The 20,619-nt window shown below is 42.4% G+C and overlaps 1 protein-coding gene across 5 annotated transcripts in view; it reads left to right on the top strand.

The window, feature by feature from the left end:
- map3k20 (mitogen-activated protein kinase kinase kinase 20) overlaps positions 1–20,619 on the top strand; it is a 124,838-nt gene that overhangs the window by 47,020 nt on the left and 57,199 nt on the right. For all 5 annotated transcript variants that reach the window (XM_033023937.1, XM_033023939.1, XM_033023938.1 and 2 more), the window contains 2 exons: positions 3,143–3,217; positions 5,625–5,731. In XM_033023937.1, coding sequence (XP_032879828.1) covers positions 3,143–3,217; positions 5,625–5,731 — 182 coding nt within the window. The remainder of the gene's footprint in view (positions 1–3,142; positions 3,218–5,624; positions 5,732–20,619) is intronic.

Genomic DNA, 20,619 nt, shown 5'->3' with positions numbered 1-20,619 from the left:
GCAAAGATGGTTGGCAAAAATTGCAGCAGGATCTTGATCGGTTGGGCAGGTCAGCTGAGAAATTGAATTTATTCCAGAGAAACGAGAGACATTGCGTTTTGGGAAGTCTCACTAGGGCAGGACCTACACAGTGAATGGCAGACTCTGGGGTGTGTTGTAGAGCAGAGGGATAGCTCCTGCTCATAGCTCCTTGAAAATGACTTCGCAGGTAGATAAGGTGGTCAAGCAGGCTTTGAGCACATTCGCCTTCATCAGTCAGAGTATTGAGTGAAGAAGTTGGGAGGTCATGTTACAGTTGTACAGGAGATTGGTGAGACCACATTTAGACTATAGTGTTCCGTTTTGATCACCCTGATAAAGGAAAGATGTTGTTAAACTGGAAAGGATGCAGAGAAGATTTACTCGGATTTTGCCAGGATTTGAATGCCTGAGCTATAGGGAGAGGTTGAGCAAGTTTATTCCTTGACACACAGAAGGATGAGGGGTGATCTTAGAGAGTCTTTTACTCAAGAGTAGGGGAATCAAGAACTGGAAGACATAGGTTTAAGATGAAGGGGGAAAACTTAACAGGAACCTGAAGAGCAACTATATTTACAAATAGGGCGGTAGCCATATGGAGCGATCTGCCAGAGGAGGTAGTTGAGGCAGGTACTATCATGTATTTTAAAAATATTTTTGTATTTGGACGTACATGGATAGGATAAGTTTAAAGAGGTATGGGACAAACACAGACAAGTAGGACCAATGATGATGGGGCATGTTGGTCGGTGTGGCCAAGTGGGCAGAACGGCCTGTTTCCACACTGTATTATTCTAGGACTCTCTGGGTCTAAGCTTTTACCATTAACCTAGTACACTAATGCACAATTTAGATTTTACCAGAATCACTTATTCCCAAATGTGTTTTCAGCCATAGTTCAAACTTGGATGTGAGCTGAATTACAGAAATGAGTTGAGAATCTTTGTCCTTGTTATTAAGGCAGCTGGCAATACTAAGAAGAGCTAGTAAAACCAAAAACACTGATTTTTTTAGGCAAAACTATTCATTGGATAAAGTCATACCTGGCTCAAAGAAAGATGGTTGTTCATGGTCAGTTATCTTGATCCGGTTTAAGCTTTCAGTCAACATGGGACCTTTGTTCACTGCCATATTCAGCCCTAGATTAATATTATCTGCAACATTTCAGTCCCCCTATCATCCACGTCACATTTTCTATCCTAATAATTCATGAGCAGAGAATCCAATAGTTGAACGTAAATCTGCATGGACAGTCACCATTGCTACTTACCTGGGATTATAGACAGAATAAAGGCCGATCATAAAAACAGTAAAACTCAGCTATTAATTAACATGTAGCTCTGTGGAAGAGTGACCACTGGATATATTAACCCATATCTTTTTAGTTGACCGTTAAATATCCTTACTTAATTTTGAGTTATTTGCAGTTATTTTTCTTTCAATGACTGATTCCTTTTGCAGTCTTATACAGGTTTACACTTGGATTTTTGTTAAATAATACAAGGCTCATTATTTACTAATTTAGATGTTACTTCTGAAGTACTAAGTGTCATGAAAAATGTGGACATTTGATCAGATGTTCAAATAGATGCTAAAATCCATGGAATCAGTCAAAGGTGTTGACATTATTATTGCAATTGATCATTGTACTTCAGCAGTAATAATTGAATTAAAAGTTAAAATCATTAAAGCCAATCTCTCTCCCTTCCCTCAACTCTTTTCTATGTCTTTCCTCCACCACCACCCCCTCCCCCCAACTTGCATGACTTGTGTCTAGTGTGAATCCATGTAGGCTGTAGATTGACATTTGGTTTGTTTTGCAGTAACAGATTTCAAGTGAGATTGTGTGCAGAGCATTAGGCATTTTGTTGTTCAGTTGAAGACCATATTAAATTAATTTGCACATGAAAACATTGCAGCTAAGCAACTTGTCTCGGTTAGTTTATTTTGATCAGAGGAAAATGTGTACATTCCTTTCAGAGCCTTCTTCTCACTGCTACTGTTGGGCAAAAAATGCTGAAGCCTGAAGTCCCATCAGGTTCTTAAACCGACCTGCACAGTCTAATCCTACCTCGGCAATGGAATATCACAAACCACCTGATGCATGAACATGGATTTGGTTTCTAATCGTGTATTTTTGCACTATTGTCTTGTTTTTTTTTCCACTTTCTCTTTCTTTCCACTGTCTTGGGGAATTTATATGCAATTCTTGTTTTATGTGTTCTCTACGTCTATGTGTCTGTAATGCTGCTGTAAGACTTCTATTGCACTTTTACCTCACTGTATCTGTGCATATGATAATAAACTCACTTGACTTGACTGGAAAAAAAACAGAGGTTGAAGTGAACAGCGAGTCAACTTATAGAGACCATCAGTAACTGAATCCAGGAAAATATTTAATACAGAAACTGCTATTGAACAATTTGAGAGTTGGATGGGGAAAATAATATTTCTGTGCTCTGTCTCGGAATCTTTGACATGCAAGTGGCAACATCCCAATTTTGAACTTTACCCAGTGAGCATAAGGGAAAAATGAGGAGAATAAGCTTAGTAAAATTGGGAGTGTCAGATCGTGTCCATGTCTACGGGCTAACTACTTCAGACTGAGACAAGGAAAATTTACTGCTTGCAGTGTCACAAATCTTTGAACTGTGATTTCTGTCATTCATTATATTCAAATCAGAGAGGGAGGGAGTGGGGAAAAAGAAAGAACTTAAAAGGAATATCAAATAGCAGAGCAACAAGGGGAAGGCAAGATGCTATGTTCCTGCATTTTCCTACATCTATTTCTCTACTATTCTAGGTACAAATATGATTAAATGTGCTTGTTCCCATTAGGTTTTTTCCCATGAAAAAATCAGCCATGTTATTTGGTCTTTATTCGTTTTTAGTGAATCCCTCTAAATGTCACATTATTTGATTTCAGGTGTGCACACAAGACAATTTAGTACAGTACTATTTCTCTCAGCATTTGCCATGTTCTGAAAACATTCATAGTTGAATGAAAAACTACATGGTTGCAAGACACCATGTCGCAACCAGGAGGGAAAGCACTGGCTCGTGTGAATATATTTTAGATATTTTCTTACTCTCATTTGTTAATGCATTGCTTTTCTTACTTCAGAGGTTGACCATTCCAAGGAGCTGTCCTGCCAGTTTTGCAGAAATACTGCATCAGTGTTGGGAAACAGATCCCAGAGTAAGTACTGAGGTCATTCTTCTTGAGAGATGCTTTTGACGGGTAGAGTTGGTTGTGGATGGTCATTGCTGTAGGGCACATCCTCAATCTGTGGTGTTATCCAGTGCATCTAGTGAAGGTTTTGGAAACACTTTTACATGGATTGCAAAAGCTACCACCAGTCTTCATTTGTCCATATATTCTATTAATAAAAAATGTAAAGCTTAACCCAGTTGTCATGGATCGCTGTTTGGGAGCCCTGTCTTGTGACCAGACTGGGGGTGGTTGCATTCCTAGAAAAAAGTTGGTTCTGCGATTTTCTTAATGCAAAGCCGTATTATCTGTGCAGATGTTAAGAAACGCACGTTGAAAGAAGTTTGATAATTTACTTACTGTTAACATAAACTCCATGAAAACAAACTTGATCCCTTATTTCATATTTCTGGGTAATAATTTGTGAATTCTGAAAGGATGAGTTTTGGTTACGCATACGACTAATGCAGGGTTGCCTGCTTTAAATATTTATTTGCAAAGCACTATGTCCACTTTCGTCTATTCCCTCAGTTTGTAAAGGGCCTGTCCCACGAGCATGCGACTGCATGCGGCAAGCGCAACCTAACGTGGTCGCTTGAGCCGTATGGAGTTGTGCGAAGCTGATCCCGACATCACGCAGGGGTCCGAAAAACTGACACAGTCCAAATATTCCGCGCGGCAACGGCCTGGTGGCCCGCAGCCACATTGAGGCCGTATGCGCCGCCTCAACGGGCGTGGGCAGCGTCTCGACACCGTACGCAGCGTCTTGACGGCGTACGCCTTCGCTCGAACTTCACGTCAACTCGTACGGGATCACTCGACCTCCGCGTGGCCCCCGCTTCCGGTTTGGTCGTGCTCCCGCATGCAGTCGCATGCTGGTGGGGCAGGCCCTATACGAGGATCACTTGACCTCCGTGCGGCCCCCATTTCCGGTTTGGTCGCGCTTGCCGCATGCAGTCGCATGCTCGTGGGACAGGCCCTTTAGTGTCTCCCAAGTGTAAACAAATTAATCACTTGTAACCTTTATGAATCCTCCCTGCAGGCTGAACCACCTAATGTAACATTACAAATTGTGAGCCAGAGCAATGTACTGTATAAATGTAAATCAGAGAAAATAATGTTACTTTCAAATGTGTGCCTCTTTTATGAGCTGTTGTTTACCACAATAAACGTTTCAAATTGCTGTCTAAATTCATATTCTTCGTATATTGTGGCTGCATGAAAAATAGGAAGCTGTTTTGAGATTGCTGGTCTGCTTTCCTCTGCATGTTTTCTACACAGTGATGTCACCCTGGGCCTTTGTTTCTGTCAGTTTCTAATTGGGCAGCTTGCCACTATCAGCAGTATGCCACATCTTGAAGCTGCCACTATCTTTCTCAAGGCCAATATTACTAAATGGAATTGTACACTTCCCTCCTGTAGAAATACAATCAGCATCAATTATCTGAAAAATCAAGTGGTATTCTTGCAGAAAATTGCTAACAAGGTCTTTGGCATTTAGTGGCATTAGTGTTCTCTTGATGCTGACATGGATGTTGTGACTTGCATTTATTAGGCCAGAAGTGTAGCCAGCAAAATCTGGCAGCAGCTTGCAAGATGGACAAAACCCTGGTCTACTGCTGTCAGAATAATGAAGGTCATATTTATGAGTGCAGCTGCTAACATCAACTGCTCTTTTAATATAAAAACATCTATAGAACCTTTGAACTCAGTGGACTATGCCAAATAAATTATAAACCTCTGATATTCTGTATTTGCAGCTTTTATATTTGCCAGATGACAGTTGAAGCAAATTGTGTTCCTGGCACATTCATATTGAAACTGTAGTATAGTGAATCTTATTAGTCCCATTTTTGTAATTAACAGATAAGAAATTAATTAACGTTCTAGCATTGGTCACTGTTATTGATACTATTAAAAAGAACAACTGGAATTATGTTGACTCATCCGTAAACACCGTTGAAAATAGTATATTTTCATAGTAAAGCCTTTTCAATTTTTTCTTAGTATCTTTCTAATACATATTAATGATCAGCATAATCCCAAATCTGTTTGAATCTCCATTATTTTTGTTCTCGCTGTTTGAACAATACATCTGCTTTGGTCCAAAATAGATGACTTCACTCTGACCTGCTCTGAAATCCATCTGCTACAGTTTTACCTGCTCACTTAATTTATCCATGTAATGTTATGCTTTATTTTAACAGTACTTCTTATACCATCATTCATTGCTGTATGAAGCATTATAATCGCTGTTTGGATATTTCAATTGGGTCAATGGATTTTCCTCAAATGTTGCTGTCCTTTCGCTTAAACTAAACTTCTGGAAAACATTATACTGAATAAGAAATAATTTGATTATAGCATTAATATTTACTTTTTTTTATTTCTATAGAAAAGGCCAAATTTCAAGCAGATCTTGGGGTCCCTTGAGGTTATGTCCCATGACAGCAAACTTCCAGACCAGTGCAACTCCTTCTTGCACAACAAGGCTCAGTGGAGGTAGGCCTGTATCCTGATTTAATATGCAAAATATGTGGCTTATTCTATAAATATTTTAAATGTTGGGGTGAAATATAGAAGGTGGTGCAATATCAGATTTGGATTTTATTTTCATTGATACGAGGTAAGGAAAGCAGCACACAAAGACTAGCAAACTCCTAGGGCCAGGATAAAATGTCATTGGAAGATCCGTAGAGCAATGGATTACATTTTGCACTAGTTTCTAATTTAGCAGAAAAGGTGAGTTTGCCTCCTTTATATTTATGATGTGCTGTCAGCAATTGGAGTGTTGAACACTCCTGCGTGTATTTTCATTCTAAAAAAACGTTACATTGCAATTATATAACCTAAATAAGTAACAGTACTAAGTAATAGCAATGTGTCTTCTAATGGTTCTTCTTTGTGGTTTTTGTGGAGATAATCAGTTTATTTTAAAACATATAATTTTTTTTCATTAAAAAATTTCAAATCATCTTTCCATTTTTTGTTATGTTTTCCACTATTAATGGCTATTGGGATCAACCAGTGAGCACAGCAGATAATAGTCTTGAATGCTGAAAAGTTATTACTACTATAATAATAATAATAATGGATGGGATTTATATAGCGCCTTTCTAGAATACTCAAGGCGCTAGATTCAAGCCTAGATTTTTTAATTGTTTAATGTATAATTAACTTGGTTATAGTCCAAATAATTCCATAATACATATTGGGGCACAAACTAGAATAGAATAGAATACGTTTATTGTCATTGCACAAACATCTGTCCAACAAAATTCCATTGCAACTCCTTCGGTGTGTACATAAAAGATAGTGTACAGGATAAAAATGTAAAAAGAACAAAACAACAGCCATTGACTAACATATACACAAGATCAGTAAAGAAATAATAAATAGGTATTAAAAACATTTAAAAAGAATATTGCGCATTATCTTGCACCCCAAATTATATTGTGCTTCCCCCAGTGTTCTCTGTTAGAGTTAAGTACTTTTATCGCACATGGGTAGAAACTATTTTTTAGTCTACCAGTGCGAGCCTATAAATACAATAATGGAATTAATTTACAGTTGACAGTTATCCATCTATATATTACTGAAACTCTCATCTTGTTTGTTTCTTTGTCTGCCTGTAATGACCTGAAATTAAATTGAAATTACATTTTACAAGTTATTCACATTTTAAACTTTACAAAATCCAGTTTGACTAAAATCACATGAACTTGCACCGGCTGTTAGCAGCTTATGACGTCACAATCGGATCTAATTTACATAAACTGGCCGTCAGCAGTGTTCCACCCCACAATGACATCACAATGGGATCTCATTTACATGTTTAAAAAAACAACTCAGTTTTCAAAAACACAGCAGCATTCCATTCAGATTGATGTTATATTATACAAGTTATTCACATTTGAAACATTTAAAAAAAAATCACTTACCACAAAAAAGAAAATCAAACTTTTCACTTTAAAACTTGCCCTGCCCATTACAATGATAACAAATGACAGGACTCCCAGGGCAATGAGATATTTGTTACATTGTTGTAAGGAGAGGGAGGGGAGGAGGAGAAATGTTATTTAAACATTGTGTTTAGTGCGGGAGAGGTGAGTGGGGGAGCAGGGAGATAGAGGGGGTAGGGAGGGGAGAGGGGTTATGGAGGGAGGGAGTGACTGAGGGTAGGGGAAAGGAGAGGAAGGGAGTGGGGAGGGGAAAGAAGAGGAGGGGGGAGGAAGTGCTGGGGATGAGAGGAAATGAGCCACGCCTGCATAGTTGGGGGGCTATGGTTGAGTGGTGGAATATTGCATTCGGGGACCAGGCTTCCCGTGTGACAGGGACCCGATGGGTCCCACTTGGTCTAGTATCTATACTATTACTCTCTAAAACTCTCATCTTGACCACTTCCGGTCTGCGTTTTTATATTTGCACAAAAACGGTACTTTAGGATTACTCTAGGATTAGGATTACTCGGCACCTTATGCACCGTCCTCCTCTGCTCCAAGCGCACAAAGTTTTGTTCAAATCGGTGGAAAATTACAAAAGTTATAAAGGTTTAAAAAATCATGAGATCAGCAGTTTGGTCTTCTCGCCTGTCAGTCACCATGAAGGTAACGCCCCTTCCGGCAACTGCTGGAGAATAAAATCCCGGAGGCAGGGCTGAGTCCGTGAGCACATCGCGAAGCCTCCCGTCCACAAGCCGCTGAGAATAAAGCTGAAGCAGCGGAGTGTGGGCTGTGTTCGCGGGCGGGGGCTGTGAGCGCGACAGGCGCCGGGGACGGGAGTAGCTGAATTATGTCCGGAGCCAGATCCTGGAGCCAGGAGTGCGGTCGGAGCTGGGGCCTGGAACTGGTGGGCCCACACCCCCCCCCTCACACACACGCCCCTTCCTCCCCAACACCCCCCTTCCTCCACACTGCCCCCTACCACACACACCTCTCTCCCCTCCCACATACACCCCTCCCCTCCCTCACACACACGCCCTCCCTCACACACCCCCTTCCCCCACACTACCCCTACCACCCACACCCCTCCCACGTACACACCCACTCTCCCTACACCCCCCTACCACCCACACCCCCTCCACCACACATCCCTACCACCCACCCCCTCCTCTCTCTCTCTCTATCCTCCTCACTGTCTGTCTCCCCCTCTCTCTCTGTCTCTCCTTCACCCCTCTCTCTCCCCCGCTCTCTCTCTCTCCCCCGCTCTCTCTCTCTCCCCCGCTCTCTCTCTCTCCCCTCTGTCTCCCTCTCTCTCTCCCCCGTCTCTCTCTCTCTCTCCCCTCTGTCTCCCTCTCTCTCTCCCCCCGTCTCTCTCTCCCCCGTCGCTCTCTCTCTCTCCCCCCCTCTCTCTCTCTCTCTCGCCTCTCTCCCCTCTCTTTCCCCTCGCTCTCTCTCTCTCCCCCCTCTCTCTCTCACCCCCTCTCTCTCTTCTCATCCTCCCTCTCTCTGCTACTCCCCTCTCTCTCTCTCTCCCCCGCTCTCTCTCTCTCCCCCCTCTCTCTCTCCTCCCCCTCTCCCTCTCTCCCCCCTCTCTCTCTCTCCCCCGCTTCTCTCTCTCCCCCCCCGCTCTCTCCTCTCCTCGCTCCCCTCTCTCTCGTCTCTCCTCCGCTCTTCTCTCTCTCATCTCTCCGACTCCTCGCTCCCCTCGCCCGCTCCTCGCTCTCTCTCCTCCGCTCCTCTCTGCGTCTCTATCTCTCCCCCCCTCTCTCTCTCTCTCCCCCTCTCTCTCTCTCTCTCCCTGCCCCCCTCTCTCTCTCTCTCTCCCCTCTCTCCTCTCTCTCTCCCCTCTCTCTCTCTCCCCGTCTCTCTCTCTCTCCCCCCTCCCTCGTCTCGTCCTCTCTCTCCCCACCGCTCTCTCTCTTCTCCCCCGCTCTCTCTCCTCTCCCTCCCCCACGCCGTCTCTCTCTCTCCCTCCCGCCTCCCCCCCTCCTCTCTCTCTCTCTCCCTCCCCTCGTCTCTCTCTCTCGTCTCCCCCTCTCTCTCTCTCTCTCCCCGGCGCTCTCTCTCTCACTCTCTTCTCTCCCGCTTCCGCTCTCCCCTCACTCTCCCCCTCTCATCATCTCTCTCCTCACCCCTCTCGCTCTGTCTTTCTCTTTCTCCTCCCCCTCTCTCTCCGTCTCTCCCCCTCATCCTCTCTCCGGTCACCTCCTGCTCTCATCTCTCTTCTGCCATCTCTCCCTGTCTCTCATCTCCCTCTCCCTCTCTCACTCGCCTCCCCCTTCTCTCTCTCTCGGTCTCCCCCCTCTCTCCTCTCTCTCGCCTCCCCTCTGCTCTCTCTCCCCCCTCGCTCTCTCCTCCCCTTCTCTCTCTCACCCCCTCGTCTCTCATCATCCTCCCCCTCTCTCTCTCATCCATCCCCGCTCTTCTCTCTCCTCTCCCCCGCTCTGTCCTCTCTCTCCCCGCTCTCTTCCATCGTCTCGGCCCCCCGCTCTGCTCGCTCTCCCGCCTGCGTCGTCTCTCCGCCATCGCCCGCTCTCTCTCTCTCCTCCCCTCCCGCGCCTCTCTCTCTCTCCCCCCTCTCTCTCCTCTCCCCCTCTCTCTCTCTCCCCCGCTCTCTCTCTCCCCCCTCTCCCCGTCTCCCCTCTCCCTCCTCTCTCTCTCTCTCCCTCCCCTCTCTCTCCCCCTTTCTCTACCCTGCACTCCGTTAAACCCCCTTCCCCTTCCCTCCACTCCCTTCCCCCCCCATCTCTGCCCCTCCCTTCCCCCACCTCTCCTCCTCCCTTCTCACCCCATCTCCCCCCTTACCTCCCCCCCCCTCTCAGCCCCCTCCCCTCTCTCTCCTCCCCTCTCTCTCTCTGCCATCCTCCCCCACCCTGCCCCTCCTCCTCCTCTCCTGATGAGTAATGGGAACCCTTAATCATCAAATGTTCTGCGCATTTGTTACTTTGTTCTTCTTCCATATATTATTCACCTATAAAAGAATGTTGATAATGTGGAGGAAATTGCCTTGCCTATGTTTGAAGAGGATTCCAAGGGCTACATCCTTCCACCTGTAGACCACTATAAAAACCTCCACCCCGTGGGTCTATCCTGCCAGCAGGACAGAATATACACAGGAACTGTGTATACAGAGTTATGGAGCGATACATCATCATGGAAACAGGCCCTTAGACCAAATTCATCCATGCTGACCAACTTGCCTCACTATGCTGATCCCACTTGCATGTGCAACATGATCAAAGATTATATTCATTCTTGAGTCCATAAATTATTGTTTTATTAGGTCAGCAGAAGGTAAAGAACCCTTCTTCACAGATGAGATATGGTAATGCAACCAGGTGCAAAATGTGAATTATTTAAGTCATTTGTGGCTGAAGTCTTTGAGTGAAATGGCATAGAAACAGCCTTGTGGCTCAATTGGCCATGCCAGACAAGGTGCCCGCTTGAGCTATTCCCCGCTCACCTTTAAATCTTTCCCTTTTCCCTTAAACATATGCCTTCTAGTTTTAGAAATCTCTACCTTTGGGGGAAAATGAAGATCCATTTTATCGATAGCCTTTATAATTTTATAGACAACTATAAGGTCACCCCTCAGCCTTCTATGCTCCAGGGAATAACAAAATCTCCTGTCCAACCTCCTTATAGCTTAAATCCTCCAGGCACAGTGCCGTGCTCATAAAACGTTTTTGCATCCTTTCCAGTTTAATGACGTACTTCATATAACTGGGTGACCAAAATGGTACACAGTGCTCCAAATGTGGCGGTACAAAAGTCTTGTATAACTGTAAAAGATGCCATTCCAGTTCCTATACTCAATGCCTTGATCCAGAAAGGCAAAAAGCTTTCTACGTTACCCTGTCCACCTTCATGGAACTATGTACTTACACCCCTAGATCTCTCTGTTCTACAACACTCCCCAGGGCAGTACCATTTACTATGAAAGTTGTATCCTGTTCCAAAAATGTAACACCTTGCATTTATTTGAATTAAACTCTAAGTGCTGTTCCTTGGTCCAGTTGACCAAGATCAAGATGTTTTCTGTAGGTTTTATTCTGTAAGTACCTATATTGTCACACTGGTGCTTGAATAGTCTGTGGGACAACTTTCCCAATTTATACAAGAATCACCAGATGATTATGAAGAGGGCTCCACAACAATTGCAGAGTGACATTACCTTCTCCAAATGTTTCTCCGCTCTGGAATGTCAATGTTAAAAAATACAATAAATTTCTTCACCCAGGAGCTAGTGAATTTTTCAATGTAGCCCCAATATACTTGAGGTAGAAAATTGTTGATGCTTAATATATTCAAGACTGTGGTTGATAAATTAACAGATATGGGGTCATTGCAGGAAAGTAGGACTAGGGTAAAATATAAGCCACAATCTATTAAATACTGAAGAAGCAGCCAAGCAGCTGATCCTGATGCTATTTCCGATGTTCTCACGCAAGTCAATGCTAGGTGGTCTGTCCAGTTTGTTTCATTTTCAACCTGGCAGTTATGTAAGATGTAGAGCAAGGAACTGCAGATGCTGGTTTACAAAAAAAACACAAAGTGTTGGAGTAATTTAGCAGGTCAGGCAGCATCAATCTAAAGAAAGGTCAAGACTGAAAATATCACCTATCCATGTTCTCCAGAGATACTGCCTGACCCGCTAGGTTACTCCAAAACTATGTTTATTTTTTGTTATATAACTATACAACTAGTTATAGTTGGTGTGCTGGGTCATTTCAGAGTCAACAACAACAGGTCTTCTGTGATGTAATAGGGTGAAACGGGGGAGGATGCCCGTTTCACCGTTGTGGCCGTCGTTACAAATATTAGTTACGTTTCAGATTTGCATGAACTTCTCCCTCAACAGAAACTACTGGAGCTACTGAATATATCCATTGTTGAAAATAAATAATTGCATGTCCTGGAAGTCTGAAATAAAAGCAGACATGGTGTAAACACTCATAGGGGAGCATCTGTGAAAAGGGGAAATGAGTTAAATTTTCACATCTAAGACCTTTATCAGAATCAGAAAGTTGAGAAAATAGTATATCCAGCAGTTTCAGTTATCAGCAGTGTTTGCTTTTAGATTTTTTAAACTGGTCTTGGAAACATATTTCACAGCTGTAATTTGAACTATCATTTTGGATTGTTAGTCAAAGTCTGCTAATTTATCGTCTGTATCTGTGAGATAGTGGAAGGTGGATGTCACTTACCGAAGTTGATGGAAGATCAATGAATGGAAGGTCATAAATTATTGAGAGAAACAAAATTAATAGCCAAGGACAATAGTTCTGATGAAGGATCGCAGACCGAAACGTTGACTGCTTCTCTTTCAGTAGAAGGTGCATGACGTGCTGAGTTTTTCCATTCTGTTTTGTTTTTGGATTTGGATTTCCAGCATCTGCAGTTTTTTGTGGATTTTCAAGCATAGCACAAATACAATGATCATTAAGATGTAAAGAAAGCAAGAAATTAACACTAGAATCTTTGGAAATTTGTTGCACAGAAGGTTTTTTTTTACCCATTTATGTTGTGCTCTAAATAATCCCCGCTTTCAATACACTCTAGGCCTGTGGATCGCGGCTCTTCAGATACATATCCTGGCACTTTTTAAAATGCAGTGAAAGTTTCCATTGCCCATCCACTCTCTGGAAGAAAGAACATTTCCTCATCACTCCTCTAATTCTCTATGAATTACTTAAAATCTATGGCCCTGTCTTTTAATCTCTTAATACAGGGAAATGGCTTCCCATTTACTCAGGATAGGCCTTTCTAGCCTCTTTATACTTAAATTAAGTCTCCCTTCTACATCCTTTCTCCCAAATAAAACAGTCCTATCCGATCCAATCATTATGGCTAAATTTTCTCTGCTCCTGGCAAACTCCTCTTAAATTTCCTCTGTTCCCTCCACTGAAATCACATCTTTCCTGTAATGTTGTGACTAGAAATATATATAATACTAAAACTATTCCGAACTAACAAGTATTGTGTGGTAGTCTTCACATAATCTAGTGCTCTATGCACCAATCAATGAAGGAAAATGCACATTTACTACTTTATCTGCTGCCTTGAAGAATTTGTGGTCATGCACTCTCAGCTGCTATGTTGCACCTCCCAGATGCATCATTGCATACATCTCGGGATTAAAGTTATGTTTCCACATTTCTGCTCAACTGACCAGACAACCTTACTTGCCTCTGAAATCAAAAGCTTTCCTCCTCAATATGAAACACAGTTTTTGCATCATCACACTTCCTATCCTTAAGACTAAATCATTATTCTATTTGAAAAAGTAGAAAACCAAATACTGAGCATTATAGAATTCCACTGGAAAGGCCTTCAGTTATACAAAGTCCTGTAAATCAATACCCTTTATCTCCTACCTTTGAGACAGTTTTAGTTCCAGGTTCCCACTGTCCTTTGTATCTCGTGCACCGTTGCTGTTTAGATCAGCCTTCCCTGTGGGATCTTAACAAAAGATTTGCTGAAATCCATGTGGATTAAATCAAGCTTATTGCTCTCATGAACTCATTTTCAACTGCTTGAAAAATTCAGTAATTTAATGGAGTGATTCATTTGTTCGTCATTTAAATAAAATGTTAAGATATTGCTGGGATCTGTGATTAGTTAGCTCTGATTATAAATATGTTGGAAGCCAGCATCAACTTTTTATGGATTGTTGTAAATAAATATTGTTGGAAATGGTTTTTACTCTAGTCTATATTTGAGTAATTGCCAGTGTTATTCTTGGAAGTGGTGACGTTGATTCAAGACTATGTTCTGACTGCAGCATGGCCAAAGTAGAAAAAAAACAGACCAAAAAAAAAATGTTTGCGCAAAAATAGAACGCAGATAGATGTAATAAATTCCGCAAATGTTTTTTAATCAAATTATGACCTCAAGAAAATCAAGTATGACAGATGTTGACAGAATGGAAAAAGTGAGCATAAGCATGAGGTAAAGCATTATTTTTAAGTGTCACATGAGATCGTATAAATAGCATTGATCTCCCCTGAAAACATATTGGCAGTGACTCAGCAGAGGCTAATGAATGTTATAAGAGTTACGTATTGAAACTGAATACTGTACAATATCTACATCATGCCCACTAATATGAAATCTTTATTTTTAAATAATGCCAGCGCTGAGATGCGGATAATAGTTAAATTAGAAATTCACAATTTTAATTCAAGTTTTAAAAGAATAATTGATCCAAAATTATTCTTGTAATATTTATAACTTAAGTAATATAGTCCTGTGTCAATTAAAAGCTTTAGGTAAGAGGCTCATTGGAAGAAACAAAAAGCTTTTTGGATTTAACAAATTAAAATTGATTTAACTGTGCAATTTGATCCTTAAAGGCCTGGTAAAAATCACAGCCAAAATATTGTTGAAATATTCTGTCTTTGTGAGCAAGCAGCCTTAAAAATAATATCTTATAGTTAAATGTTATTTATAATTGACATGCAAATTAAGTAATTAAGCAACAAAATGATCATTCACTCCTTTGTTTTGCTTGGAAAATGTTCTACCCTCTGACTTGAGCATTTGGAATCCTGCCTGGTCTGACAAGTTTATGCAACATTTGTCAAGTGATGTTAAAAGGTGCAGAAGGGACAACTATTTTCCCTTCCCACTTAACACTTTTCCATGACAACCTGATTGAGATCAGAAAGTCCTCTTGTTTTTATGCTGCGTTTTATTATTCTAGCAACAAGACTGAAAAAGACCGTAATCCTGCAGGATTAAGCAGGACAGGGTAATTCTTGAGAAATAGTGGGTAAAGTAGTCATCTGGACAGTACAGATTAATTACTGTACGAACTCTAAACTGAGAGGGTGGTGGGAAATTGAAATTGTAGACACATTAAGCTCAAAATGTATATAAGATGTTGATAGATGTACCAGTACCAAGATAAGGTAGTAATAAGGAAATAAAGGAAGAATAATAGAGGAAAAGCACATTTGATGGGGCACAGAATGGAGATTAATGAGCCATCTAGGTGGTGATTGTGATTGGCAAGGCAGATTAGTAAATGACAAATTTGAGGGATTGTGATAGGTATGGAATACTGACTACTTTAGTTATATGCAGAAGTATAGTCCATAGAAATATTTCAGTTTTAGAGATGCTGCTTGAATGAAATGGTTTGACACTTAACTGAAAATGGCAGGATCTTTTAATCGTATCACAAATCTGATGGATTGTTCTTTTCTAAATTCCAACTATTTGCAAGAACTACAGTAAAGCTTTCAGTATGGCAGAATCCAGGAACAATGGGCAGATGACAAACTGCAGTTATCTCATACCATGTATGTATTCAAAAAAGCAATTATTTGTTTGGTCACCCATATGCCAGCACCTTACATTTTAATTCAGTTCCTTGTATGCAGATAAATTGTAATGATAGATTTAGCAGCTGTAAAAAATAATTATTAAGCCTTGGATACCAGGGGACAGCCAATTGCTTTCAAATTATGTTCATCTTGAGATTGTTTAACTTCTATAAAAAGGCAGATTATGTTGGCACTGAAGAGGGGATGGAGTTAGTTTTGTGTAGGACTGCCAAGGCAACATGCACAATGCCAAAGGCATAAGGAACTAGTTCAGATGTTAAGCATTTCAAGTTACAGTCATGGTTGGGCATACCAGAACAAAGGTCTTCCTCCAAAAAAAATCTTAATTTCTGCCTGCAGAAGATTCCTGTGGACCTGAAAGGGCAAAAACCCTTTAACCAACACCAAAGCACGTGTCGGCTCCCCTGTTTAAGTTTCAAGATCTCATGCTATTCATGGACCTGAACATGCAAGTGGTGCAACTAGTGTTAGAACATGTGTTGTGCACTGTTCAATATCTAGGTTTGACATCACCTTTAAAATCACTGTAGACTCCGTACATAATGCACACAGAGGACTTGTAGTGAATATGCTGGGACCTCTGTTGTTTGTGATATATATATATAACGACATGGACATAAATGTAGATGGGTTGGTTAGTAAGTTTGGAGACAAGTTGGTGTAGTTGCAGACAGTGAGGAAAGTGGGATGTAAATTAGCTACAGAAATGGGTAGAGAAATGGCAGATGGAATTTAATCCGAGCAAGTGTGAGGTGTTGCAATTTGGGAGGTCAAATTAAGGGGAACATATACAGTTAACAGCAAGACCCTTAGTAGTATTGATGTACAGAGGGATCTTGGGGTCCATAGCTTCCTGAAAGTGGCAACACAAGTAGATAGTGTGATGAAGGCAGGCATACCATATGCCTTCTTTGAAGGTCGGGACAATGTGTATAAGAGAGAACCTGAAGATAGATCCTGACCCAAAACGCACCTATCCATGTTCTCCAGAGATGCTGCCTGACCTGCTAAATTTCCCCAACACTTTGTCTTTCATTGAGTATAAGTGTCCGGAGGTCATGTTGCAGCTTTATAGAACTATAGCCAGGCGTATTTAGAGCGTTGTGCATAGTTCTGGTCACTCCGTTACAGGAAGGATGTAGAGGTTTTGAGGTCTATGCAAAATTTAGGAGAGACTGGAAGAATGGTGGCAAATGGTTGTGCCTCTATTCAAGAAGGACTGCAGGGAAAATGCTGGGAATTATAGGCCAATGAGCTTAACCTGTAGTTGGAAAGTTACTAGAGGGTATTCTGAGGAATAGGATATCCAGCCATTTGGATGGACAAGGGCTGATTAGGGATAGTCAGCATAGTTTTGTACGTGGGCGGTCGTGTCTCACAAATCTGATTGAGTTTTTTGAAGACGTGAGCAAAAAGGTCGATGAGGGCAGAGCTATAGATGTTACATACATGGACTTCAGCAAAGCATTCGACAAGGTAGGCTGCTCTGGAAGGTTAGATTGCATGGGATCCAAGGAGCGATAGCTGAATGGATAGAAAGACACAAAAAGCTGGAGTAGCTCATCGGGACAGGCAGCATCTCTGGAGAGACAATAGAAAATAGGTTCAGGAGTAGGCCATTCGGCCCTTCGAGCCAGCACCGCCATTCACTGCGATCGTGGCTGATCATCCACAATCAGTACCCCGTTCCTGCCTTCTCCCCATATCCCTTGACTCTGCTATCTTTAAGAGCTCGATCTAACTCTCTCTTGAAAGCCTCAAGATAATTGGCATCGACTGCCATCTGAGGCAGAGAATTCCACAGATTCACAACTCTGTGTGAAAAGGTTTTAACCCATCTCATTTCTAAATGGCTTCCCCCTTATTCTTAAACTGTGGCCCCTGGTTCTGGACTCTCCCAACATCGGGAACATGTTTCCTGCCTCTAGCGTGTCCAAACCCTTAATAATCTTATATGTTTCAATAAGATCCCATCTCATCCTAAACTCCAGAGTATACAAGCCCAGCCGCTCCATTCTATCAACATATGACAGTCCCGCCATCCCGGGAATTAACCTCGTGAACCTACGCTGCACTCCCTCAATAGCAGGAATGTCCTTCCTCAATTGGACAAAACAAAAACTGCACACAATACTCCAGGTGTGGTCTCACTAGGGCCCTATACAACTGCAGAAGGACCTCCTTGCTCCTATATTCAACTCCTCTTGTTATGACCAACATGCCATTCGCTTTCTTCACTGCCTGCTGTACCTGCATGCTTACTTTCAATGACTGATGAACAATGACCCCCAGATCCCGTTGTAGTTCCCCTTTTCTCAATTTGACACCATTTAGATATTAATCCGCCTTCCTGTTTTTGCCACCAAAGTGGGTAACCTCACATTTATCCGCATTAAACTGCATCTGCCATGCATTCTACCCACTCACCCTACCTGTCCAAGTCACCCTGCATCCTCATAGCATCATCCTCATAGTTCACACTGCCACCCAACTTTGTGTCATCTGCAAATTTGCTAATGTTACTTTTAATCCCTTCATCTAAATCATTAATGTATATTGTAAATAGCTGCGGCCCTAGCACCGAGCTTTGCGGTATCCCACTAGTCACTGCCTGCCATTCTGAAAGGGACCCATTTATCCCTACTCTTTGTTTCCTGTCTGCCAACCAATTTTCTATCCATGTCAGTACCCTACCCCCAATACCATGTGCTCTAATTTTGCTCATTAATCTCCTATGTGGGACCTTATCAAATGCTTTCTGAAAGTCCAGGTACACTACATCCACTGGCTAATCCTTGTCCATTTCCCTAGTTACATCCTCAAAGAATTCCAGAAGATTAGTCAAGCATTAGTCAACCATCGTAACCTACTACTGCTATCCAAATGTGCCGTTATTTCATCTTTTATAATTGACTCCTTCTTCTTTCGTGTGGCATGCACAGCCTAAAGTTGTTGGACAACTTGTTCTATTTGATCTTCCGTTTGTGCACGTCGAGTTGATTGCATTAGTCGAAACAGGGCGGACCACGTGAAGGTTGCAATCTTCCACCCCAATTGACTCCTGCATCTTCCCTACCACCGATGTTAGGCTAACTGGTCTATAATTCCCGGTTTTCTCTCTCCCGCCTTTCTTAACAAGTGGGATAACATTAGCTACCCTCCAATCCACAGGAACTGATCCTGAATCTATAGAACATTGGAAAATTATCACCAATGCATCCACAATTTCTAGAGCCACTTCCTTAAGTACCCTGGGATGCAGACCATCAGGTCTCGGTGACGTTTTAGGTCGAGACCCGCAGAAAATTGGCTTCATGGAAGGAAGCAGAGTGTGATGGTGGAAGGTTGCTTCTCAGGCTGGAGGCCTGTGACTAGTGTTGTGCCTCAGGGTCCGGTGCTGGGCCCGTTACTGTTTGTCACCTATATCAATAATTTGGGTGAGAACATACACGGCAAGATTTGCAGATGATACAAAGGTGGGTGGTTTTGCAGATAGTGAAGGATTGTGAAAAATTGCAGCAGGATCTTGATCGAATGGCAATGTGGGTTGATGGAATTTAATACAGAAAAATGTGAGCGGTTACATCTTGGGAAGTGGCCCTGCACCGTGAATGGTAGGGCTCTTCGGAGTGCTGTAGAGCAGAGGAATCGAGGAGTGCAAGTGCATAGTTCTTTGAAGGTCAAGTCGCAGGTTAGATAAGGTGGTCAAAAGGCTTTTGGTACATTGTCCTTCATCAGTCAGAGTATTGAGTATAGAAGCTAGGAGGTCATGTTGCAGTTGTATAAGATGTTGGTGAGGCCGCATTTAGAGTATTGTGTTCAATTCTTGGCACCATGTTACAGGAAATATGTTGTCAAGCTCGAAATGGTACAGAGAAGATTTACAGAGATGTTGCCAGGACTATAGGGTCTGGCTGGCAGACAGGAAGCAAAGAGTAGGAGTAAACGGGTCCTTTTCACAATGGCAGGCAGTAACTAGTGGGGTACCGCAAGGCTCAGTGCTGGGACCCCAGCTATTTACGATATATTAATGATTTGGACGAGGGAATTGAATGCAACATCTCCAAATTTGCGGATGACACAAAGCTGGGGGGCAGTGTTAGCTGTGTGGAGGATGCTAGGAGGCTGCAAGGTGACTTGGATAGGCTGGGTGAGTGGGCAAATGCATGGCAGATGCAGTATAATGTGGATAAATGTGAGGTTATCCACTTTGGTGGCAAAAACAGGAAAGTAGACTATTATCTGAATGGTGGCCGATTAGGAAAGGGGGAGATGCAACGAGACCTGGGTGTCATGGTACACCAGTCATTAAAAGTAGGCATGCAGGTGCAGCAGGCAGTGAAGAAGGCGAATGGTATGTTAGCTTTCATAGCAAAAGGATTTGAGTATAGGAGCAGGGAGGTTCTACTGCAGTTGTACAGGGTCTTGGTGAGACCACACCTGGAGCATTGCATACAGTTTTGGTCTCCTAATCTGAGGAAAGACATTCTTGCCATAGAGGGAGTACAGAGAAGGTTCACCAGACTGATTCCTGGGATGTCAGGACTTTCATATGAAGAAAGACTGGATAGACTCGGTTTGTACTCGCTAGAATTTAGAAGATTGAGGGGGGATCTTATAGAAACTTACAAAATTCTTAAGGGGTTGGACAGACTAGATGTAGGAAGATTGTTCCCGATGTTGGGGAAGTCCAGAACAAGGGGTCACAGTTTAAGGATAAGGGGGAAATCCTTTAGGACCGAGATGAGGAAAACATTTTTCACACAGAGTGGTGAATCTCTGGAATTCTCTGCCACAGAAGGTAGTTGAGGCCAGTTCATTGGCTATATTTAAGAGGGAGTTAGATGTGGCCCTTGTAGCTAAAGGGATCAGGGGGTATGGAGAGAAGGCAGGTACAGGATACTGTTGGATGATCAGCCATGATCATATTGAATGGCTCAAAGGGCCGAATGGCCTACTCCTGCAACTATTTTCTATGTTTCTATGTCTGAGCTATAGGGAGAAGTTGAGTAGGCTGGGACTATTCCCTGGAGCGCAGGAGGATGAGGGGTGATCTTATAGAGGTGTATAAAATCATGAGAGAAATAGATTGGATAGA

Source organism: Amblyraja radiata, chromosome 7 (genome assembly GCF_010909765.2).
Source record: "Amblyraja radiata isolate CabotCenter1 chromosome 7, sAmbRad1.1.pri, whole genome shotgun sequence".
Taxonomy (NCBI): Eukaryota; Metazoa; Chordata; class Chondrichthyes; order Rajiformes; family Rajidae; genus Amblyraja; species Amblyraja radiata.
The sequence above is the reverse complement of the archived record's forward strand: the minus strand, read 5'-3'. Positions and strand labels throughout refer to the sequence as shown.